The 26,482-nt window shown below is 41.4% G+C and overlaps 1 protein-coding gene across 1 annotated transcript in view; it reads right to left on the reverse strand.

Moving 5' to 3' along the window:
* The window catches only part of Col25a1 (collagen type XXV alpha 1 chain), a 397,132-nt gene that overhangs the window by 164,172 nt on the left and 206,478 nt on the right, over positions 1–26,482 (reverse strand). Inside the window, exon 5 of the mRNA XM_052179247.1 lies at positions 2,427–2,444. Within this exon, the coding sequence (XP_052035207.1) occupies positions 2,427–2,444 (18 nt within the window). The remainder of the gene's footprint in view (positions 1–2,426; positions 2,445–26,482) is intronic.

Raw genomic sequence — 26,482 nt, forward strand, 5'->3', positions numbered from 1 at the left:
GAATCAGCCTGAGTGTCTTAATGGATACATGGAAAAGGATAGTGCATGCATGATAGAATCAGCCTGAAAACAGGAAGCTATTTTGTTATTGAAATAACACGGATGAATCTGAAGGATACTGTGCTATGGGAAATGAACCAGACAGAGAAAGGCAAATAGTGTTCTTTTTTAGAATGCTGAAAAGGTGAACTTAATAGAAGCATAAAACAGGGATGGTAGAAAAAGAGGTATGTTGGGAAAAGGCGCAATCAGTGGTCTAATGTCAAGTTCTAAGGCTGTTCAGCCCTTAGACAAGCTGTCAAGTCCACACTACACAGCTTGGGGAGAGCATGCATGTCCACTGAGCTAACTGTAATAACTGAATAAAGTAGATGTATACAGACTTGAGTTGTATACCTTGCATGTAGTCAACATGATCAATAACATACATTAATATTTCATATTACTATATTCTTATATTCTAACATAATAGGTATATATAATTTTAAATAAAAACTAAAACACAGAGCAATCACAAAAGAGAGATGCTATCTGACTTCCTACAATTTCGCATCCCTAGTGGTCGAATACAGGTCCTATCCATCCCATATTGAAGACCTTCTGCAGCTGGTCAGAAGATCTGGCCGCAGCACTCAGACATGACTCAAGCATGGAAGGATATAAATGAATGGCTAATCACATCAACTTCTGGTTCCTCTGTGTGAGGGTTGTGAGGAGCCTTCTGCCTTGTCCCTTTACAAGGCGCCCAGCAGGATATGGCCTCAGTCACATACACATTTATTTCCCAGCTTTCTACCGTGCTAGTGTCTTCCTCCACTCCCTCATGCTGGATCCTGGAGTCCTTTCTCAGCTGTTTATGTTCATAAATTATCTTAAGAACTGCTTTTGGATGCCAGAGAAGGTGGCCCAGGCTAAAACTAAGAGGCCCTATTAAGAGTTAAAATATTATTCTCTCTCCAAGCCAACACTTGCTTCACTATCCTGCCTTTCTGGAAAGAGTTGAGTGATATTGTACTTCTAGACTTAGATACAGTCTTGATTCCTACTTCAGTCACTCTACTGTGTTACCCAGATAAGTAATTTACCATAAACACCAACATACATGCACACACACAGGGATACACACACACACAAACACACATACACACACACACACATATACAAACATACACACAGGCATACACACACACACACAGGCATACACACACAGAAGCACACACACACTTTTCAGGGCTATTGTAGCACTGAATGAAACAAAGTAGGAAAAGCAGTAAACCACCCTTTACTCTGTCTTCTTTTCAATGTAGCACAGCAAGTTCAAATTCTAAAAAGCCAAAACTCTCTTCCATAAATGTAATCTGTTAACTGAAACTAACTTGGACTATATGACAGAAGTCTACAAATAACAAGGTCACTCTCCACAACAATAGAAAAGTCTAACTTCTTCTCATAAACTAAAGTAAAAAGAAGCGCTGTACTACAATAAATACGGTTCCCTGTTTGTATTGAACACAACCTTATATATGGAGCTCAGAACAACTGTAAATAATGATCAGACCATACAGAATGAAGATTAACATATACTAAATAATTTTTGGCACTGAGTACGAAGCCACTGTGAAATGGCTTATCAGGAAATAATCCAGGGCAGAATTGGGATTCAGCACATCACAGGGAAGAAGGATTGAAGCACAGTAAGCAATTGCATCATATACAGGGGTGACCGTGTTTAAGGAAAAGCATCCATAAGTCCAGCTCCTGTCAATATCGCCCTACAGACCAAGGGATACTTCTTAGTCTTTAGAGTTTGAATTTGCTACAGTATTTGTGAAACCCTCCTTTATTTTTACAATTCTATCTTTATACATGTTCCTCCCTCTCTTCAAAACGGTCCATTTTCTTCAGTGTGATTTAGAGTTCAAAAGACTGCCTGTCAGTTGCATTTGCGCTTTCTTATAAATCATGTCCGCAGCCGTTGGTTGGTGTTGAAAATGGAGAACAAAGTCCGTATCCATCTACACTGCATCAGAAGCAGCTAACAGGATCACAGTGTAAACAGCAGGTCTATGGGTTCACAGCTGCATTAGGAGGTGATTAATCAGCATCTAATGCGAACCAGCCCATGCCTATATGAACAAGTCACCATGCCTCTGAAGTGCTCAGGCCCTGGCTTGGGTCAGTTAAAGCATCTTCCTTTGCCAGAGGGCATACTGTTAACTTGCCATCTGGTCCAGGAGGTGAAGTGGCTCACTCCACCCTGAACAGCCCCCAAGCTGCTTCACTCCTGGAAAATGGCTGGCCTACTAGGTAATGTCATGATTAGGAGTTCATAGCTTTCTTTGAATCTCTGAAAAGGATTGAAGAAAAATGTCCCCATTAGGAAAATCCTGAATTGGAGTTAACTGGTCAGAAAAGAGATCACTTACCTGAGGACCAGGCTGACCCTGAAATTGAAAAGAAGAAAAACAATTATAAAATTGATGTCTCCAATGGATATTTTCAATCTAATTTAAATTAAAAAGAATTAAATATATTGACATCTAAAACTACTTGTCCTCTTTAAAAAGACCTCTAAAGATACTAACATGGATAACTTCATATTGGATCTTAAATATTTCTATCCTGTGAAAGTATTGGGCTCATGGCTAATACACACTTGAGTGGCCTAGCATTGGGGAAAGGAGAGGCACAGATAACATTACCCCTCACATCTGAGAGGGTGAGTCTTCCAGCACAGATAATTACTGCCCTGCATGCTCTAACATGACCATGCTTCAGTGACAAAAAGGACAATAATGGCTTTCTCATTATTCCAATGTTTTGAGGGTTTTTTGTTTTGCTTTGTTTTTGTTTTTAATAACATCTTCTTTTTACCTTACATAATTAAACATTTCAAAATAAGGTATGTAAGGGACCTTTGAAGGATTAAAATGTACCCCATTCCTTCAACAGTCAATAGATAATGTGACCTCTGGCCAATTTAATTCATTTCGAATGTCACTTTTTTTTGTTTGTTTTTTTTTAAAGTGGATGGAAATCTCTAAGTGTGAATGCTTCCAAAGAAAATCAACTATGAACAAAAGCGTTGGTGACACACCACAGCCATAAAATCTCCAGCTGAGTTTTCAGTCAAATGAGACTAAAAGGATGGTTTCCACTAAGTTATAGAATCTTCCAGAATAACTAAATAGACTCCTGGGGTAAGATGGAAGAGTAGAAGCTGTCTCTCTGTAAAGCAGTAAAGAAGAAAGAAAATGAACTCTATCCCAGAGAAAGAAAGACCATCAGAAATCACAGGGTGGGACAGAGCAATTGGCTGGGAAAAGAAACCCAAGGGCGATCTGAGATAGGAACACAGAGCACACAGCCCATAGCTCTCTGGCTGGCTCTGGTGTGACAATGGCAGTCTAACCCGCACTTCTCAGAAGCGTTGGATGTAGCTGGGGCAGGGTGGGAAGTATCTGGTGAGACTGTAGTTTCAGGTGTGAGTTGGCCTATGTTTGAAAAGTTTGTGACCTAGTGCCATTTTGAGAAGACATCTTCTGTTAAAGACAGCTCCGGAGCCGGGCAGTGATGGTGCATGCCTTTAATCCTAGCACTTGGGAGGCAGAGGCAGGTGGATTTCTGACTTCAAGACTAGCCTGGTCTACAGAGTGAGTTCCAGGACAGCCAGGGCTACACAGAGAAACCCTGTCTCAAAAAAACAAAACAAGCAAACAAACAAAGACAGTTCCATGAGAGCCTGAATAGCCAAGGATTCAGGAATTAACCTGCCGTAGCCTCTAGGTAGACGTGGAAATGCCCTTAACAGATTAGGAGAGGGCTAGACACAAACATGAAAGGCTCAGGGAGTGGGAGATTCATTGGTGAAGGATTCTGGGATGAGTAGTCTGGCCTTTTGTGGTAGCTTTGCTTTCTTTGTCAATGACCTACAAATCTAAGATAGCCCAAGACTCCAAGGACCTCCCTTGTAACCTTCTCCTGCCTGCAGGGCTTTTAGCACTGAGCAGACTGGGAAAGATGCAGCCTAAGCAACAGCTCAGTGCTCTACCTGCTTCTGCTCACACACGGGCACACTTGGGAACATACCCTTGACCTAGACCTTAGCCACCCAGATGGGCACACTGTGCAGTCCCATGTGAGTGACAGCTGCAAAGCTAAGGATGTTTAGAAGTATCCCTGGTGTGCAGAGACAGGAAGCTGCAGTGTGGAGAGGTTCAGACCACTTCAGGTGCAACTGCAGTTTGAGCAGGATCAAATCTTCAACCAATCATCCTTCCACTTGGCAGGACCCCAGGCAGAGGCTGCTCAGGCTCAGATAGGTTGATTTAATACATATTTTAAACCTATTTTTAGAAGCAAAATGTAGGTTTCAATTCTTCTGTTAAATAAGATCTGCTCACATGGTTTTTCTTTATTGTGAACTTTTTGTTTTTGAAGAAACGATTTTATTTCGTTTGTATAACTCATTAGGGGAATTACAAATCTTAATCCCATTTTAGTTTATTTTCTTTAACAGTATTCCTCTTATTTTAACAAACACGATATATTTAAATTGCAATAGTAAGTATATTATTTAATTAAAATTAAGATGGATTCATAAGACCAAGTCTCATAATAAATACTAGACACATAAGTATTTAAAAATACCAAGTATGGGGATGGAGAGATGGCTCAGGGATTGAAAGCAAGTATTGTTGTTGCAGAAGAGTTAAGTTCTGTTCTCAGAAACCATTCACAGGCAGCTCACAATTGTCTGTAATTCTAGCTACAAAGGATCTAACACCCTTCCTGTCCAGCCTCCATGGACAGACAATACACTCATGCATACAAACCCATGCACAAATATAAACACATATCAGTGTTATCCAGATGTGAACTCTGGATGGAATAATAACTACTGGGCTGGAAAGACATGCCTACAGTGCAACACTGCTGATTTCATGAATATCACCGAAATGACCACTATCGTAATGAATTTGAGTCTCAATCCACATGATGAAACCTATATGTGGTCCCAATGTTGGAACAAGAACCTGAGGCTAAACAGGCCATAGGCCACAGGGGACAACCAATGACTAATATTGTGGTAAATGGACATACTATCAAACTGACTTCCAATGACTTATTGTTATATCTCTAGATTAAAGCAGCTCTCAAACCTCATCAAAGAAGCTTCTGTCTGAAGTAGATGGCAACACAGAGCCTCACAACTGGCCAAGGTGAAGAGAATAAGAAACTGAAGAATGTTCAACTCTAAATGGAACATCTAGATTATACCTTCTTTTCTCAAGGTTCAGGGATCTTCATTTACCAGTCCTTTTTTCTTTTCTTTTAGTCATTTCTACTTTCTTAAGTAAATGTTAATAAATTTAAAGTATATTTCTATCAGCAAAGAAATCGAGATGCTGAAAAAACAAAGCATAACTACTAAAGAAGATAGGTAGACAATAGATAGATAGATAGATAGATAGATAGATAGATAGATAGAGAGATGGAGAGATAGATGGATAGATAGATGGATAGATAGATGATGGATAAAATAGTGAACTCAATGAATTAAATAAAGCTCAGCCAAAACATCACGAATAGACTAGACCAAGCAGAACAAAGTGTATCAGGGATTTCTGATATAAAGCAGAGTGAATACTACATTCATAGCTTCGTGAAGAAAAATAAATAAATAAGCATGACCATACCCTCCCCCAACTCTGGGATGTGATCGAGAGATCAAACCTAAGTGAATGGGAAAGAGCAAGTTTTATGCCAAGTGCAGATGGTCAAAGGAAAGTTGGGAAAAAAAATCAAGTCCAACACAATAAAGTAGCAAGTTCTGATTGATAATAAGGATGAAAGAAAAGAATAAAACATCAAGCAAATCAACTAGGGAAATAACCAACCAAATCACAGGAGTCCTCTCTATATGACTCTAAATATAAATGCTCTCTTAACTCTCCAGTTGAAGGGCATAAATTAGTTTCTCAGATTATAAAACAACAACTAACCATCTATTGTCCCCAGGAAAGAGACCTATGTGGCAAAGACATAGGTGCAAAGACCTAAAGGATGGTAGTCAATGTACCACACAAACAAAAGACAAAATGGCATATTCAGATATCTGATAAAGTGGGATTCAAGTAAATATTAGTCATAAGTGATAAAGAGGCAACTTCATATTAATACATGACGAATTTATCAAGAAGATATGACATCTGTCGATGTATAACACCTAATGTTGGGGCTCCTGTTGCTTTGTGCTTGTTTCATAAGACAAATACTGAAGCACATAAAAAGTGGGGTTGATTGGTCAGAGAAATCACAGTCAAGGTGCAGTGACAATACATAAGAAACACATTATTTTGTATGCCAATCAATAATTTTAAAGTAGTAAAACAAACAAGCAATAAGCAGTCTCATTCTGTCAACTATGTCGTATGTCAGAGGGTACCTTACTCCACATTCTGTGTGGTCTCCATTCTTGCAGTTTCGACAGAACTCTTTCAAAAACTTACTGGGGATAAACCAGGTAATCTTTCAAGAGCTTTGCTTGATATATGGTGGGGTAAGCTTTCCTTAGCCCCGTGGGACAGAAGAACCAAATCTGTTTCCAATAGATGTTATTCTACTCTCAAACTCTTCTAGGAGGAAGAAAGAGAAAACAACCTGTCTTATATTGATTCTTCCTGAGAACCAGGAACTTTGGGGGAATACAGTATGCCACTCATAGATTTAAACTTTCTTGAATTGGCAAATAGAGAAACAAAAGCTGAGAGAAGAAAGCTAGACATCACAAAGTCTACAGGCTGAAAAGTCAGAAACTATCCCCAACCTCACTGGGAAGTCTAAGCATTTCCTCCAGCCCTTCTGCCTTGCCTCTAGAATACGTTTTAAGACTTTTAATTTTTATTTCATGTGAGTGACCGTTTGCCTGAATGTATGTATGGCCACTATGTGGGTGCATTGTGTCTAAGGAGACCCAAGGAAAGAGTCAAATCCCCAGAACTGGACGCAGATGGTTGAGATCTACAAGTTGAGATCTACTTACAAGTGTGTTGAGAACCTAATCAGGACTCCCTGGAATAACAGTTGTTCTCATCTGCTGAACCATCCCCTCCTGCCCCTTGCTCTGGAAATCTAGGCTTACAGATGTTTGCAAGTTTCTAACATTAACTCTGGTCAATTTTCTTTGTGTGAGTCTGCTCCTGGGGAGCTACAGTGTACACCCTCTTCACACACCTGAGTGATGCGTGCTTTGCCAGAGACTGACTACCAAAGAGACTCCTTATTGCTTCTTCTGGGCTCACTGAGAGACAGGAATGTTTTCTCCTCAGTGGTGGATAGTTTTCTAGCCCATTGTATTGAAGATTCCTAACGACTAACCACACAAGCCAAATTTTTAATTCAGTTTTCTAAAATACACTCCAAATGCGTACTTCTAAATTATGGCTAACATTCACAAAACCCAACATGTTGATTTTTCTAAAATGAAATTACTAAAAAGATCCTTTCTGCCCATGCAAATCATCAAAATGTTTCTACAAATCAAAGTTTGGATCAAGAAAAAACCAAGAGTCATGCCAAGCGAAACAGTTAAATCACAGAAGTCGTGGCCCTGAGTGCAGACATAGAGAATGCCCAGGCCCTGAGCTGGATGATTTACTGTCTGGCAGCAGGAAGGGCCATGCTCCGGCCTCTGGCCCCAGCAGGAGGGGAGGCAGGGAGCCTGCAGGGGGAGCAGACTCTAAAAAGTTCTAATCAGAACAGTGTGGTGGAAAGCCATGAGCCAGTAGCTGAGACTGGATGGAGAGGGTTCCAAGGCAGCTTAGCATTCTGGGAGAAAAGTAAGCCGCCATGAACTTGATAAATGAGCTGGCTCATCACAGGAGTCTGTACTGTTACTTGAGGCAATTAAAAAGCAATATTGGCCATTCTTTGGCCACCATCACAATTACGGTTGGCAGAGAGTGCTAATGCTCTTTTCAAATCAACTAAGTCATTTGGATTTCTGGCTGAAGTAAATTAGTTTCACTATATGACACTTTTTTTTTTATTGGATAGGAATACTGCCACTCTTTTCAGATGGGACAAAAACTGTTTTTTTTTTTTCATTTAACACATGCACAGATAGGGATACAAAAGCTGTTTTTAAACATGTTATTATTTTAGATATTGATTAGGGTATCAAACTCACATCTACTTTTGGTCAATGTAGAAATAAAAGCAATCTACAAGAGTTAAAGGGAATATCTGTACTCCCTCAACCCTTAAGCCTTAGATACACACATGTAGACTTAGGCTTTGTATCTTTTTCAGGTGAATATGCAGTATCTACGGAGTGGCTGATCTCTCGATGGTGCCAGGGCTGATCTGAAGGGCCAGTGGAATCCTTCAAGGAGCCTGTACCTTTCCAGAGTTGCCAGTCTACAGTGTGTGCCAGGCATGGGACAAACAGAAGTCTCATCCATGTTCTGTGCACACAGACTGATCACATATCAGTTTCCACAGTATTAAGACCTCACCTGAAGGTGCTTTCAAAATGGCTGCTGATATGTGTGAGTTGGCAACATTCAGACTGGCCCAAAGGAGCTGACAGTGATGCTTTAAAATAAACTTTTAAAGGGCTACGTTATACTTTAAGTGCTATATTTTCAAGTCCAGCTTTAAGTCTCACATTCCAGAAAGGGCCCTTTGGGTTTCTCTTCATTGAAGAATAAACACATCTGCCCTAGGGATCTTACCTAGGGAATAAGGATGGTACTCGGGTAGACACAAATTTCAGAGGTTACAAGGTAAACAAGAGTCCCTGTGGGCACATGTATGCTACCCAAAAGGAATAGGAGCTCTGACTTGAACAACAACAAAAATATCTCCCTACTTAAGACCACAAACACTTAACAAGAGAATGAATGGTCTTTCAAATTGTTTGCAAACTGTGTTCTAAAATATAGCATGGTGACTTCAGTTGGCCATATGGTGAATATGAACAACTGAAAAAAATACCATCATAGAATATATATATTAAAAATTGGTTTGTAAAGGCTGCATAATCCTTCAGAATCTGAACTGCTTTTGCATAATAAAAGCTCTTAGGCAGTTAACTGAAATAAACATTATTCATCATTTAGAACATCTATGTACTGCCATACAGGGTCACTCTTAGGGAAGATATTAACCTTTGCTGCAATTACATAAGAGCATAAGAGTCTTTCAATTCAGTTTTCTTCAATGGTTTCTACACTAGGAAGGAAAAGCCAGATGAGAGGAAAATAGTTACTCTCAAACCTGTAGCATTTATCTTTAAAAGTTCAGGAGAGAAAGGATTCAGGAAAGCATAGTTCTGAGCAAGTCTGTGGGGCATTTTCTCCATTAATGATTGAGGAGGGAGACTCAGCACACTGTGGGCGGCACCATCCTGGGCAAATGGTCCTGGGTTGTATAAGAACATAGGCTGACATTAGAAACAATGAATTCATGAAATTCTTAGGCAAATGGATGGAGCTAGAGAACATCATATTAAGTGAGGTAACCCAGACTCAAAAGGTGAATCATGGTATGCACTCACTAATAAGTGGATATTAACCTAGAAACCTGGAATACCCAAAACATAATCTACACATCAAATGAGGTACAAGAAGAAAGGAAGAGTGGCCCCTTGTTCTGGAAAGACTCAGTGAAGCAGTATTCAGCAAAACCAGAACGGGGAAGTGGGAAGGGGTGGGTGGGAGGACAGGGGGAGAGAAGGGGGCTTACGGGACTTTCGGGGAGTGGGGGGGGGCTAGGAAAGGGGAAATAATTTGAAATGTAAATAAAAAATATATCGAATAAAAAAAAAAAAAAAAAGAACATAGGCTGAGCAAGCCTGAGGAAGCAGTAGTTCTCCGTGGCCTCTGCTTCAGTTTCTGCCTCCACTTCCTTTGATGACAGACTATCACTTGGAAGTATAAGATGAAATAAACCACTTCCAGAAGAAAAGATAGATAGATAGATAGATAGATAGATAGATAGATAGATAGATAGATAGAGTAGATTATTCTACCAGGCTTGTTATAAAGATCATAAAAACTGATTCAAATCTTTAAAAAATTAATTCTCACATAACATTTGCTTTTTATAAACAAATAGCAACTATATTTAAAATGTAGTCATACCTAAATAGGTTGACAAGTCATCACTATAATAATTAAAAAACATATGTTTATATGTGTGGAATATAAGATACAGACAAATGTACCACACACATACTTTTGTCACCAAAATGCCCATGTAGGGAGCATTAGATGATCTTTATGCATTAATTTATTACATTAAAATGTATTGACCTAATTGCCCATTGAAATTTATTCAGATTTTAGTTATTGTAAATGTCTCTATATTCCAGTATATATATTTGACTATATTCCCAATTATTTCCTTATGATACAACATGAAAATGCAGTGTTACTATAATTTTGAATTATAACACACCAAGTACAGATTATGTATTTTCCAAGATAATTTGTGTAAAATATGTGTTTACTCAGATATTATAGTTACCCTATTTATCTTTTTTAAAAGGAGGGAAAGAAAAAAGAACAGAGAAAAGGTAAAAGGTGAGAAAGGAAGAAAGGAAAAGAAGAGAACAGAGGTGGAAAACGTCCTTGCTTGCCTTGAGGATAGAATGTGTGTAATTGCTTGTGAGTTTTGTATGTCTCAAAAGTCTATTTCTGGAGTATAAAAAATATATTACCACTAGATATCAATTCACTGTGGAAAATGTTAACTGGGATCTTAATCAAGTTGCTACCTCCCCACTCCGCCATATCTAGTTACACAAAGATCCAAGTCAGTAGTTTGGAATTCCTACCTTTCTCCCAGTTCAGGGTGTTTCAATCACTCAAAAAAAGACTGCACAAGTATTAAAATAGTCTGCAAAACTCAGAGAGTAAGGATTATAAGTTTACCTTTGTGCCTGCACCACCATCACTTTTAGGAGTAGATGATAGCAGGGAGGTACAGAGTTGGGCACCAGGGATGCAAGCCAGAACCCGGGAGGTCAAGGGTCAGTGCAGGGAGAGCCTTGGGAACCTCCACTGTTTTCACAGCATGGGATGTGACTTAGCTCTGTTGCTTTATCCTCACCTGAGTCTTTTTCCTGAGGGTACAGAATCGGGACTGCTAACTTACAGGTTAATAGGTGACCAGCGTAACAGTTGGTGGCTTGGTACAATACAACAAACATAAGAAATGCACATGAGACAGAACTTACCTAGCTTCTATAGCTTTAAAAAGGTGTTCCTTTTTTTAAAGAACTAAAAAACAGTTCTTACTGTCTCACCAAATTTCCATTACATTGCACAGGCTGAATAACCCTGTTTCTGCTAAGTTTAACAATCTTTAAAATGCCATTTTGATTATCCCAGCTAAATATTTAAAGTCCATTTCTATCCATCTTGCACTGATTCAATTTATTTACATTCTCAATTCCAGTTCCTGAATATGCTGCTAAAGATGGTCTTGGTAACACTCTTCCTTGTCCTGAAACCTTTTGCATCAGTAACTGTGTGCTAGCCGATTCCTAACACCCAGAGAACTGATTCATTCCTAGCATGTGAGTCGCCAATGATTACTCCAGGAAGGCAGGGCCCTGAAAGTGGAAATCTACTTCAAAACCGAGAAGAGGATCACCAGGTGTAAATATACACTTAATGTCCTTCATGTTTGGGCTGTATGAATGTCTAACATTTCTACACTACTGAAAGTTATTAAGAGCTTTGTAAATAGTTACGTTAACCCTTCGTATTAGATGCATATTGAGAATGAGTTACAAAGAGGTTAGGTAATGCCCAGCAGTGTCACAGCTCCTAAGGAAAATTAGGCCGTGGACATGGGTGACTGGAACTCTGCCATTCTCATCTGTATCCTGTGGAACAGCTGAAGCCAGGGGCTTGGGCAGAGACAGAAGGAGCCCTGAGTGGTTGGCAACCTTTCAAAGTGGATATAAACCACTGCGGCTCCAATCAATATTTCTTTTTTAAATCTTTTCAGTGTTGTATACACAACATACTCAGTCCCCCATGGATTCCCTAGGAAATCCTTCACCTCAGGTTAAGAATCCCTCAGCAGAGAAATAAATCTGCCTTAAGGCAGGTTTATATAAGTATACCAGAAACCTCCCTTAATGTTCCAGGAGCATCCCTTAATCCACCCCACAAGGTCAACTACCTTGGGCAAGGACATCTAGTTTCCAATCAAGAACAGCCTGTATCAGCTCAAAGATGCCCACCCTGTTGACTGTTAAATAAAATCTTGGCTATTTTGCTCTTCTCTTGCCCCGCCCCATGGGCTCCACCCACCAAGCGAGAGCCTCCGCAGTTTGATCCCCAATAACCCTTTCTTTCTATTCATGGAGTGGTCCATTTGAATGGTTTCACTGTGCTCACCTAAAAAAAAATTCTTAGAGAAGAGTTTGTCTCATAATTTGAGGGCACAGGCCCTGGCAGCAGGTAAGGCACACAGGCAGGAGCAAAAGGCAGCCAGTCACACTTCATCCATAGCCAGGATGGAGGGGTGATGAACGTTAGCGCTCAGCTCACTTTCCCCATTGGAGCCCAGCCTACAGCACAGCACAGTGCTACCCATATTTTGGGTGTGCCTTCCCACTGCAATTAGCTTATTCTAGAATCTCCCTTAACTCTTCCCCAGGCAAGCCTATAAGTTTGTCTCTTTGGTGATTCTAGGTTCTGTCAGGTTGACAATCATTTTAACCGACAGCGAGTGAGCAGTTATGTGAGAAAATGAAGGCAGAAATAAGTTCTCAAGTGGAGATCTCAAGTGTCACCTGGAATGCCACCTGTGGCTGACTGTCACCAGCTACCTGGGACAATGTGTTTTAAAGACGTAGGAGCTTGAGAAAAGCATGCTGGGATGCATCAGAGTGCGTGCAGAAGGCAGAGCAGAAAGCATGCGCACCCACTATGTGCCAGTTGGCGGAGACAGTTTTCGTAACGGCATCTGAGGGGAGGGAAAAGGTAGAGAATCAAAAAGAAGACAGATCTGGAAAAATGATTTCTGTGTCTCTGTGGTGCAGTGCAAGGTGCTGAAGGAGAATTGGAGGGAGGTGGATAGACAAAGAAAGCAGAAGTGTGCTACTGGAGGAGGCTTCTTCTTCCTGGAGGACACTGGGAGGACAAACGGCAGGAAGCCATGGAAGTGGGCTTATAAATTGGACCAATAACGGAAAGGGGAGGAACCCAGGTCCTCTATGAAATACCCAGCCAGCCTCCCTTTAGTGGACCCCACCCTACCATCCTGTGGGGATAAGGCTGCTTCTTTCCCTTTCTCTGCAGCTAGCTCTGCTGTCTTTCCCAAAAGTTCCTCTCCTTGTCTGTTCCAGGGAATGGGTTCAGCAATCCTCTAAGGCATGCCCAGGACCTTGTAACAGTTCTTGAAAATGTTCATAAATAGACAACAAACTATTTAAATTAGGGGGGGTGGAGAAATGACATAGGGACCAAAATTAGTATGTATAAGAACACAAGAGGAAAAAACACTGCAGAATAAAGACCACAAAAGGAGACATGGACTTCTCTAAGTGGGCAGGGGCACTGAACAGAGACACAAACTCAGATAGAGACACAGAACAGAAATCATTCATGCGCCAGACCTCAGTTGGGGGGTGGCTGTGTGTTGGGAATGAAAGAATGAGGTTGGTCATTTATCTGTCCATTCTCTTAGTACCTGTTAAGCACCTACAGTGTGCTAGGCATTCAGCACACTGTGGAGACAGCAGACGCACAGTACATCCAATTGGGTCCCTGCTACCAGTCTTAGGAGGGAGGCAGGGGGTTAAGAGAATGTTTATAAATAATATGGCATATGGTTGATAAAAACGAAGCAAAAAGATATTATAGGAAGGAAAACTCAGGCTTAGGAACAAGTGAGAGGGAGAGTGCTAATTAATAAGGTGTTTGTGGGAGGACTCTGTCAGAGAGAAGGCAAAGGGAACAGTCAGGGGAAATGCACACACGTGGAGATACATTTAGAGGGTTGAGGAAGCAACTTATCAGCTGTCTGGACTGCGATGGGTGGCGGGAAAGGGCGAGCATGCAAGCAAAGGGACCAGGAAGCAGGGCTGCAGGAGGCACGGTAAGCACATGGCTTTCAATCATGGCGCCAAACACCACAAGGTGCAGGTTCAGTTTGCCAAGTATGGTGGACTTAGTGAGGAAAGATCTGCAAAGACAAGGGTGTAACCACACAGAGAGATGTCAGGAGGCTTCCATAATGTTTTAAGAGAAAGACAAGACAGGCTATGCCAGGAAAGTGTGTGTGTGTGTGTGTGTGTGTGTGTTATGGGGGAGGGGTAAAAAAGTAGTAGTCACGTTCTGATATAAGACTTGTGAATAACTTGAAAGATGCGAGAAAAAGGAGCCAGGATGATCTGAAGGTTGACGCAGATAAGGAATGGGTGTGTCCTTTCCTGGTGTGAGGAGAGGTTTACAAGGACTGAGGAGGTGTCTCAGTGGCGTGTACAGAGCTGGATGAGGCTTCACTCTAAGTTCCACCCTACACACTAAGACCTACCCCCTGAAACAAAACACCTAAACAAAACTTCCAAAAGCTCTGTTTAACTTAAATGACATAACAAACGTTTTACAAAGTCATGGTAAGCATAAACCAACAAACCTCTCTGCTTGACTTATTCAGATTATCTTACATATTGCCTCTTGCATCTTCTGCGTGATGAGTTAGGAGGGAATTTGCATAAATATGTATTTCTGTCTCCCCTATAGCATGGTCCAATAAGCTTGCAACCTCCTTCATGCAGGAGCTATAGAAGGGCAGTGCCGGCAGAATGAATGTCAGCGAGGACTGCTCACACTCCGGCGCATCCGGCATGCTGTACTGGCCTACGTCTCAGTCTCCCTTTATGCCGTCAAAGATACACCAACAGACGCCACATATTGACCCAATCAAGTCATGGACAGGGCTCACAGGCAAAGTCCTTGTTTCCAGGTTCTGAGCTCTTCACCTTCCTCTCTCTCACTACAGGTCCTGAGCTGGTCACCCTTGGCACCCTCTAGTGACAACATCCATCAAGGAGGAAGAACTTACATTGCTTTCACAAAGCTTCTGATACCCTGCAGTTACCTCAGGGGGCAGCCTCAGACTGCCACTTCACTCTTTCATGACTGCATTCTGCCCTATACCACAAGCCCTGGCTACCTGAGGAAACTCTTTGAACTTCAAACTCTTTCCCAGAACTTTGTTGTTGCTTCTGTGGACATGAGCAGCTGTTGCAGAGCTATTTCCAGGAAACTCAAGCATCTCTCCTTGAAATGACAAAATCTACATGACTCAGAATGCTCAGAAAGGTTCACAGGCCCTCCCCCAAGGCTATACAGATGGTAAACAATTGCTTGAGGTCAGAGATTCCCTTTTGTAAAACTACCTGCCAATAGCATGTGCCGGTCATGGCCTCTACCAATGAGTACCACGGATGCCACACAGGGTTTTACCCAACCGCCTGCCACTCTCCAAAGTACACACTTTTGATGTTATATCACACAGTTCTTGGACAGTGGAAGGCTTATCATAAATGTCTGTATTTTAAAAGTCCATCATTATATGATTTTTATTACATGCCTATTAAATCCCAGGCAAGAATTATGATAGGGAAACCAGGAAAAACAAATCTTGGTCACTTCAGCTGGGAGCTTATTATCAGAGACAACGTGGGGTGCTACACTGCTTTAGATTTCTATATATCCGAAGCCATTAGTGAACCTTGTAAAAGAGGGTCAGGTAGTGAAAAGTAATTAAAATTCTCTCTTCTCAATAAAAAGATTTTTGTTGGTATTGAAAAATGAGCTACCTTAATTTATTTTTGAAGAAAACACAATATACAACTCGTGATGCTGTGATTAAATCAGATACAGTAATATCATCATGAGAGCAGCCGGAACATGTTTCTTTTCTTCTGTAATATAAATATCCTCCCTGGAGACAGGGGAAGTAGCTTAGCGTTTTCATGGCCATCGGATAATCGCCTCTATTGATGGGACACCACAGGCTCTTACAGAAAGGAGTCTAAGTAAGTGCTAAGGGACAAAAGAAAGCGTTTGGTGAGCTGATGCCACAGCATGCTCCGGGGCTGCTGGGGAGAGAATTAGGCACAGGCCTCCGTGCATGAATGGCAGCATGTCCTGCCTGGGCATGGCTGACTGGCCAGCCCTAAACTTGTACAAATGAAAGGAGCCAGGCTGAAATAGACATTTGTATTAATAGTTGGTGCGCACCGAGGAAATTAGGAGACCCCATCAGGTCTTTCCTAAGAGGTAGCAAAAAGCTTTAGAAAGTCCACTCAAGCCATCTTTTCAAAGCTTTTGACACATTGCAAATCTCAGCCATTTTGATTTTCACTGAAAGGAACTGAGAGGAGAGTGTCAGCCTAATTCGCACACAACACATGGGCAAATGTGCATGTACACATACACATGTGTGCACACACACAAAGAGTGAATACTGCATGGAGCATGAACTAAGACACAAGAGGTATGAAGGAGCATAGCCTTTATGGACAAAGGCATCCAAGGAACCTGGCTGTGCCACTAAGCGGAGCGAGGATTTGTCACCAGTGTCAGAGGGCAGCTATAGTACAGTTCCACGCTCCTTCAGCTCCCACAAGAACCATCTATCACTAGCTGGAATCTGGTCCCCTTTGGATTCATGTTGCAGGCAGGAACAGCGAGAGGATGTCCCAGTCTGAAGACAGAGGCCATACACTTAACCCAAACCATGATTCAGATTTTCAAAAACATTAAGGAAAGAATCAATTTGGAACCTCTTTTTAAAAATGTGCATATATAATGTTAGAGAATGGAATTTTAACCTGTCTATTTTCTGGTTTAGAAAAAATGAAAAGTTCCTCAATTATTTTTAGTAATTCCCTTTTCATATGGAGCAGACAGGTAAAGAATAATGATAAATATTAACAGTTTTAAATAATCCTATAGAATATTTTTCCTTTAACCTTAATAAAATGTATTTTATAGAACTATCCCAATACTAAATACTAAATACTCCTCATCAAATCTTATGTCACCATGGAACAAATTTTCATTCATATACAAACATTAACCTTGTCTTTATATTTGACTCAAAAAAAAAAAAACCAGTCAACTCTCAAGGAAACAAAATACCAAATGATCCAACAATTTAAACTCAATTCAATCACAAACTTTCTCCTAATTCTGATATTTAGACTGAGGTAAAACAGAATAAAATGTGGAGATTTAAACTCAAGTAGTTAAGTGATAATCACGTAATTAAAGGATAATACTACTTAAAGAACATCACGTTCTTTCACAGTGCTGATCTGGTCCTTAACTAAATAAGGCTTTCTTCATCACATGTACTAGCTTATAGCTAATTGAAACCTCAAAAACATCTTTACCTACAAATTATTCCCTAAGAAACCCAACTCCCTTAGGAAACAGAGCGTACACTCGCCAGCATCCTGAGTGGTCCTTCAGAATGGCCTAGAGGAGAGGAACACGAAATAAAAACTGAAAATGAAATTTCTGGAAAAGCTGATTGGCTACACCTCAGGAAGAGGCAACACTGTGGGGCACGAGGACTCAGACAGACTGACACTTGACAGGTGCTCGCTGGAAGGGAATGAATTTAGATTCAATGGACTGTTTTCCTCCTCAGCAGAGTGCTCCTGGGGCCCTGTCACCACCTCTCCGTCAGCTCCAATGTGAGGTGCACATCCAGCTTCCTAACTTCAAAAAACTGAGGCAACGCCTGCGCTTCGTATCTAAGTATTTTATTTTAAATATTGTAAAATGTATTAAACATAGAAGTTTTGTATCAAATGTTAAGATTTAACACTCCATTATGAGGCTTACAGCATTCCATTATGTGCATGTACATACATACCACACATGCATACATATATTTAGATGCTAAAGCTGTTATATGATGTTATATAAATATATATATAACTATATCATTGAGCGTCAAATAATAATTGTAATAGATGGGGCCATGTCTTTAGCTGGTTTTGGTTTTAATTTAAAGTAAGCAGTTTGGACATTCATAATTTAAGATGCTATTTAGATATCATTCGTGGAATGAGGCAAGTTAAAAATGCTTAATAGCCGGGCGGTGGTGGCGCACGCCTGTAATCCCAGCACTCTGGGAGGCAGAGGCAGGCGGATTTCTGAGTTCAAGGCCAGCCTGGTCTACAGAGTGAGCTCCAGGATAACCAGGGCTACACAGAGAAACCCTGTCTCGAAAAAACCAAATCAAAAAAAAAAAAAATGCTTAATAGGTATCTTCTTCTGAGAGATTTATCACAATGATTTTGTAGTCTTGACGTCTTTTATATCCCACCAGTCAATAAAGACATGGTGTATCAGACCAACACCTCAGGCCTGAAAGGATGCAGACTTCCAGCCTCGGAGTGACAAACACTAATGTAAACCACTCCTTGACCGTTACCAATACTTCCCCAAATAGGTGCTTATATTGTCCATGAAACCTAGACTGTTGGCATTATAGTAAATGTATTATAATTTACTGAAGCTCCTATAGTAGACTACATCTAGGTCACCATCATGGGAATAAAGAATACATGTCGAATAGAGAAATGCAGAATGAATGAATTTCCAGCAATATGTGAACGAATGAAAGCTTGTTAGTTTTTAACAGAATTGAACGCTAGGAAATAATGTGTTTTGGTATTTAAATGCTTTGTTGGACTTTTAGAAAGTACTAGAAGTTCTGGAAATGAAAAGGAATGAATTTCCTGTTCTTTAAGTATATTTTTAAATGGCAAAATAAAAGCTTTGCCCTCCCTTACATCGATCCAGGTCCTAGTTCATTTGCCTTGTGTTTTTGATTAAATATCTGCACATAGGAAACTTCCTATTATAGGAACTATGCAGTTTCTATAACGAAGGTTCCTATAAATTATGATATTTGATAGGCGCTCAAGCAATTTTTCATTTTGTTTAAAATTTCCAGTGATTTGAAATCGCCATCATCTGGCAAACGATCAAGCTCTGTCCTGAATTCTATTAATGTCCCTACATTTAAATTTTAAAGGAAGGGGGCATTCCTGACTCCTCTAAAAGGGGATGCTAATGCCTATGGGAAAATAACATTTTAAACAAATAAAACCCAGGGGTCTCGGTCAGCAACTTTCAAACCAGTGAACAATGCATGAATTCGGAAACAGTTCTTTTTCAACTCTTGCCGTATAATGTACAAAGTCTGTATGAAGTGGCAATGCCAGACCAGCTTACCAGGCATGGAGACTCAAGGGCTAGAAGCTTAACTTTAATATGCAAAGTAGAGGGTTGGTTGGGGGTGGGGTGCATCAGAATAAATAATCTCCGCAACTAGAAGTGGAAGTTTAGGTCATTTCCTACCCAGGGATATTCCTAGGGCATCCTGGGTTATGGTCAAAATATCTGAAAGGAACCAGCAAGTTAATTAGTTCCACTCCAAGGGAGGTATTTTTCACAAACCAGTTCTTATTCTGTAGCATGGATTAGAAGTCTAAATGGAAGGCTGCATACGGTGAAAGATATATACATTCAGCCATTACCACAGACAGGCAGTAAATTATCTGGGGGGCCTGCAGAGCGCTCTGTAGCCCTCTTTCAACCTCCCCTCTCACCTGTGAAAGAGTCTGGAGCCATATGCCATTGGCTGTTAATAATGCTCTCTGGAAGGAAGCAAGTTGAAATTGTTCCCAAACTGCAAATCAACAGACCACGTATAGATGTCTACTACTGTTGAATGAAATTATATATCAGACTAAGAGACTGTATCTGCAGTACAGGACACAAGTATGCTTTCATGTAGCCTATAAAATCCATGGGCTCTGGGCAGCGTGGAGCTCCAAAATGCTTCTGTTCCCACTCCCAGGAGGATATCCTAATATAGATGCAGTGAACGGAAGCCTCCGAAGGAAGTCTGTGATATGAAATTTAAAATAATTGTTTTTAAATTTGTAGTTTCCAGATTGGGTTTCTGCCGTGCCTGCCAAACCTTCCCCTCTTTTTCTGTGGGCTTGTTACACAATATGGATTTCATTTGTGTATTCATAGGAGGAAGTGGTGATTCAGCCACTTTGTGGGTATGCCTTTAGGTTTCCCCCTCTGCCCGCAGAGCGTAGGAAGCTGGAATCGGTCCTGTGCCAGGAGAAAGGGAACAGAGTACACAAGTGAGGCAGTGATGGGCAAAAGCAGCCGCCCTGGCTTCTCTGGCTTGGTACCTCCTGGGGATGCCTTCCTTCCCTGGGCAGCCTCTGCCATTTCAGAGATGTCTTCATCCTTCTCCCTAATGTGGGCTCGGCACAGCAGAATGGCAGTCACCTTATGTCACTCCTTAAACACAGCTTCCTCATGCCAGGTGCCATAGAGGAACGTGCCATCTTGACATGTGACAAGTGGGAGAGGCCATCTTGTCGCTGCTCTAAAAAGTGTGCGTCTGATTTGCTTGTAGTGAAGAGATAAAATATGAGCACTCTAGTCATTGTTTATCACGTGCCACTTGGGAGCTATGTGTTAGAAGTTTGCCACTCCCCTTTGGAAAGTATGGGATGAAATAAAGCAATGTCAAAAGAGTTAAAGGATGCTCTGAAGTCTGCTGCGGGAGAAAACTCACCAGCAGTATCTTCTAGTTACTATTATCCTTGCAAGGATACTAACCTGCCAAGCCAGATAAGGTCATGAGTGAAGTCATGAAACTATATTGAGGGTAACCAACTGTTTTACTACTGGGTTGGAGAGAATATACATCTGATGCAACCTATCTCATCAAAAACATACAATTGGGGAGGTCATGGGCCAAAGGGAAGAACATGCTACTGTTGAATGCCTAAATGAACATGAGTGTTGTCAGACTTTTTTCTATATATTTAATTTTAGACCCGGAGAGTAGTTTTATGCTCATCCTGAGGCAGAGAACGGCCTTTGTGTAAAGGGCTTCCAGTATCTAACGGCCAACAGAATCTAGCACTTTGTTGGCCAAGAATGTTTGCCTTGTCACAAGTGTGTATGAGACTTCCAAGTCATAGATAAAGGCTATTCACATAGAATATTAAGGCTGAGTTAAGAGAATGCACCAATGAAGGGGGGGAAAGGGTTTATAGAGACAGAAGAAAGCAACCCAAGACAAGAGTGTTTGTTCAGTGGAAGGTCCCAGTAGTTTTAAAACATGTCTGTTTGGAGATATCAGGGTTGGGCAGTGATGATTAATTGTTTGTTTCGTGTTGACAGGGCTATGGAGTTCAGGCAGTTGGTCAACCACAAGGTTAAATGCTACTCTGAAGATATTAAGAGTGATTATATTTTCTGTGGGTGACTCTTAAGTAGAACCTATTATTCTCAATAGGCAGGGCAGGCTTCCAGTCAGTTATAGGCCTTAGTAGAAGAGGCCAAGGTTCCTTGCATAAGCAACTCGACCTTAAGAAAAGCAGAATCCCTATCTGAGGGGTCTGGGAAGATGAATTCAAGAGTCAAGTGTTTGCAGGGCAAGCAAGGAAACCTGAGTTTGTATTTCCCCGAACGGCGTGCAGTCTAGCTCACCGGCACACCCACAGACCGTAGACTTCCTAACACCTACGACTTTCTAAGCTACTTCCATACAATAGCTCTCTAAAGATTTAGATGTCCTGATGGATCTTTTCCTCTAGAGAATCCTGAATTACCAAGTCCCTTTCTATTAGCACCACATCCATCTTCTGTTTCTAATTTCATCATCTATTTTCCAAGGCAACATGCACTCCAACCATATTAGAAATCTGGTATACAGAGAAAAAAGCCCAAGTAAATCATCACTTTTGGTTAAAACAACACGTTTAGAGCCTCTTATACTTGGTGAGTATCTTTACTCTGATATCTATCTTACCAAACACTCAATCTCAAAAAAAAGTTCAATGGAAATATGTGTCTCCACAGAAGGCTGCTTTTCCTGAGGTACTGCTGCCCTGCCCTACTCTGCTCTCTCTGGTGAGTAAGGTTCCACCCTTCACCTCCACTCTATGAAACCATAAGTCTTTGGGAACGGCCTTTCATCTCCTTTCTACAAAGCCACAAATCTTCCAGGTGGCTTGTCTCAGGTGGAGCCCTGCATCACCTCTGTGATGGATAATCTTGATGTCAACTTGATTGGGTTGAGAAAACTGACCTAGATTAGTAAAGGACAGACAGCTTTGGGTGTGTCTGTGCAGGCTCTTCAGAGAGGAGTAACCCAAGGGATTAATCCTCGAATGTGGGCCACCCATCCCACAGTCTGGGAACCCAGATGGAAGGGAAGGAGAAAAATGAGAAAAATGAGAAAATGTCCTAGCATGGGCATGCTCTCCTCCTGGCTATCATGTTGCGGGCTGCTTTCCTAAACTACAGTATTCTTACGAAACTGTGTAAAGAACAACAGACAGGTTTAATCTGGTTCACTATTGGAGGGTACAACCTACCTTGAAGAAGGCATGGTATCACATTACACCCACAGGCAGGAAGCAGAGAGAAGCAGACACTGGTACTCCACTCACTTTCTCCATTTTATTCAGGCTGGGACTAGAGCCTAGGGAATAGTGACACCCACAAGGGCAATATTCCTCCCACTCACTCCAATATCCTCGGAAACATCTTCACAGACACACCCGTTTTCTACGGTGATTCTAAATTAAATCAGGTTGGAAATGAGGAATAATCCATCACATCTGCCATACCTTTCCTTCCAAGAAGTAAAACCTCTGTAAACGCCACAATTAAGAATTCCTAATTAGTGCCTGTTAGACTGGTCGCAGCAACAAAGCCTAACACATGCCCCGACTCAGGCCATTTCTTCTATATTTTACCCCAGCAGCCTGCAGAGTATTTCCCAGAGTCACACCTGAGGGTCTACATTGCTTCCCTCTCCTCTTCACTACTAGTTCCAGTCACACAGCTAAGCATGTCTGCCCTGGGTAAACCACCGAAACCTGCCGTGTTCTCTCCGGCTCTTCCCTTGTACTGTACTGTATCATTTCTCACAGAAATAACTGTCCTAAATATCTCTTTCTTCCCATTTCTCCTCTCTCAAGTCCTCTGCAAGGGCACTCTTCTAAAACATTCCTCTAGGCAGGCCTCCTCAGCCTAAGTCCTCTGGAGACCACGTACTTTTAGGAACTGACTTAGCTTGGCACGCCTGGTGTCTGTAGTATCTCCATCTTAGGTCTGTGTCCTCAGTCTTTCTCATCTGCTCTTCGGGCCCCGGGATAAGTGAATTAATACACACGGGGCTTTTCTTTTTCCAAAGATGTCAACCATTCTTCCTTGTACCTCAAAGACTTTTAAAAGCTAAATTCTTTAAAAAGCAGCCATTTTGAAGACATTCACCTTGACAGATCTAGAGACAACTGGCTCTCCTCTGTGCTCAAAACTGGGCCGTTTTCTCCTGTTAGCCTTTCAATGCATCTGGGTATGTCGTGAATACACACCTTTTCCTATCACACCACTGTTTGGCTTTTGTTCTCTAGTGGATTCTAAGATCCCTGAAGACAAGGTCATGTTTTGTTTACCATTTTCCCCCGTTACACCACAGAGGGGAACCTACAGCCTAGATGCTCTGAACAGTCATGATAAATGAATCACTACATGATCTTTTAAATGGACAGCTGGGCTTGTCACCAACAATCTTATAGCAACCCTCCTGCCTCTAAATCCCACATCCTTTTGTTTCTCTCTTTGACCAGGAAGAAAGCATTTTTAACAATAATTGCTCAAAAACAAAAGTTAGAAGTACATCCATAGCGCGTAGCTTTGAGGCATGAACAAGTCCAAAACAAGCAGAGGGTTTATTTTGACCACAATCGGGAAGACTTGTGAAAATAAATGTCTGTTAAAAATCATTAATAATTTTGCAATGAACATTTCAGAAACCCAGAACACCAGATTTCATACTCTGAAATTTTGTCTTAATTTTACCAGAGAGAAAATTGAAGTTAATTTAATAATGAGAGGAGATTATTTCCAGAGCAAAGCCTTGTGGACAATATCCATAATACTGCATCTAGTTAACTTTGGTCAAATGTGTGTGGTAGTGTTGGTAGGTGCTTCATTGAGTCCATGAAATCAGAATTAAGGGCTGTGTCAGTCTCTATACAGGGCAAGCACAACAGTTTTCAGTAGTTGCTTTGGAGAATAAAGGCACCAAGATCCCCTTACTTTGTGTGTGTGTGTGTGTGTGTGTGTGTGTGTGTGTGTGTGTGTGCTTCTGGGTATTATTAATGCTTAATCACTCATCGGGAAATGGCTATCATGCAAATCACCCATTTGGCCTTTTTAAAAATATTACATCCATTTCTTATAGACAGGATAAATTTTGGGTTGAAAGTTCTGTGGGTGGGCTGGTGTTTCTATTGCTCCACTGGGGTTCCTGCCTGGCTACATGAGGGAGCCCCCTTCAGATTCCATATCCCCAGTGGTGTGAGCAACTTGGTCTTCATGTAGGTCCTGAACTCCTGAAGCGGGGGCTATCCCAAAAGCTGTTGCCCATATGTGGGTTCTTCTAGCTGGGCTGCTTTGTCTGGCCTCAGTGAGAGAGGAAGTGCCTAGCCTCATAGAGACTTGAAGCGCCAGGAGAGAGGGGTACCCAAGGGGACCACCAGTCACTCAGAGGAGAAAGAGAGGGGGGAAGAGGAAGGATTGTAGGAGGGGTAACAGGGAGAGGGGCAGGGAGTGGGATGTATAATGAATAAGTAAAAAATTAAATTAAAATATTACATCCAAAATGCGTCTGAGCTGCTACGCAAGCACGGTTAATTCTAAAGCAGCCTTCTTGATATTGATAGCCATCACTCCGCAACTCACAAAGGCACTTGCCTAATTTTTCCCATGAAGCATCTACATGTCTCCTTAGGAAAACCGTCCTAGAGACTCAGCCACGTGACTTTGGTGACTAAAGAGATCAGAATAGAAAGGGTTGACAGGGTGCCTCATCTGTTACTGGACTTGCCATCGGAATGGTGTGCGGATAGCCGTATATCCCATGAGGTTCCTCTTTAGAAGGCTTTAGGAATTCTGAATGGAGCTTAGGGTGTATGTAGCTCTGCACCAGAGCACTGCTGAGCGTGTGGCAGGGCCCTGGGCTTGAGCTCTACAATCGAGAAAAGGCAAAAGTATGACTGCCCTGCTCTCCCACTCAGGACTCAACTCAGAGGGATCACTCTATGTGCTCCCTCCTTTTTTCCTTCCCTGATTTGTTTAGCTGTTCTTCGGAGCCTCCTTTTCTTTCTCTACATCCCCAGCAGTACTTGAGGGAGTCAAGTGACTTGACTCTTGTCATGTCTCCAGGTGGAAGTGATGTAGGATATAGAGCGCCCTGTATCTCTGGTCTGTGTCTGGAGCCTTGAGCCTCAGCTCTCTTTCTTCATCTATCTATCCAAGCCCACAGGAGCCTCAGGATACACTCTGAAGGTAACAGGGACTCCACTGAGTCCCCATTAAAAACCACAGTCCTCTACCGGAGAGAAGGAACAAATGTCAACTGTGGCAAACGTAAGATCTCAGTGCTTATCTGATATAAAATCTATGGCCATTCTTGAACAGATGGCATGCATGAATGTGACACAGCAACCATAATGTTGCAAAGAAAAATATTATCAATGCTTCTATATCTATTTGTTCCTCTTCATTAAAACAAACAAACAAACCACCCCGATTTATCTTAATTGGAAGGTGAACTTGCACTTTATGCCACTTCCACAATTCCAAAGTTCTGCTTTATCTGGCACTCTAGCCTGCATAATGAAAAGAACAGAAAGCATTTAATATATTGGGGCTGAGCTTTGTCATCCTGAGCCACTCAAGGGGTGGGGGATGCCAGCCTTCCCTTGAGAATACATATTTATAGACCCATTTTTATCTTATGTCTCAGGGGGCAAACCTATATGTAAGATCCCAAAAGGTACAGGCTAGGTTTGATGTCAACTTGACACTAGTTAGGGTCATCTGGGAAAAAGGAATATTAAATGAGAAAATACTTCTATAAGATTAGCCTGTAGGGAAATCTGTGGGGTATTTTTTTTTTTTTTTGATTAATGATTGACTTAAGAGGGCCTAGCCCACTGTGGGCAATGCTACCCCTAGGCAGATGATCCTGGGTTATATAAGAAAGCAGGCTGGGCAAGCCATGGGGAGGAAGCCAGAAAACAGCACCCTCCATGGCCTCTGCATCAGTCCTTCCCTCCAGGTTCCTACCTTGAGTTCCTAGCCTGATTTTCCTGAATTATGGACTATGAACTATAAAAGAAGTCCTTTCCTCCCCAAGTTGATTTGGTTCATGGTGTTTTATAGCAGCAACAGAAACTTAACTAAGACACAAAATAAGCCACCTAGGGTGACTGCCATACTTTAACTCTACCCATAAGAAGCCTTTAAACACAAATTGTCCAGGTTTATGTTCCTTTGGATTGCTACAATGAATGTTATGGTTATGTAGC

Source organism: Apodemus sylvaticus, chromosome 4 (assembly GCF_947179515.1).
Source record: "Apodemus sylvaticus chromosome 4, mApoSyl1.1, whole genome shotgun sequence".
Lineage (NCBI taxonomy): Eukaryota > Metazoa > Chordata > Mammalia > Rodentia > Muridae > Apodemus > Apodemus sylvaticus.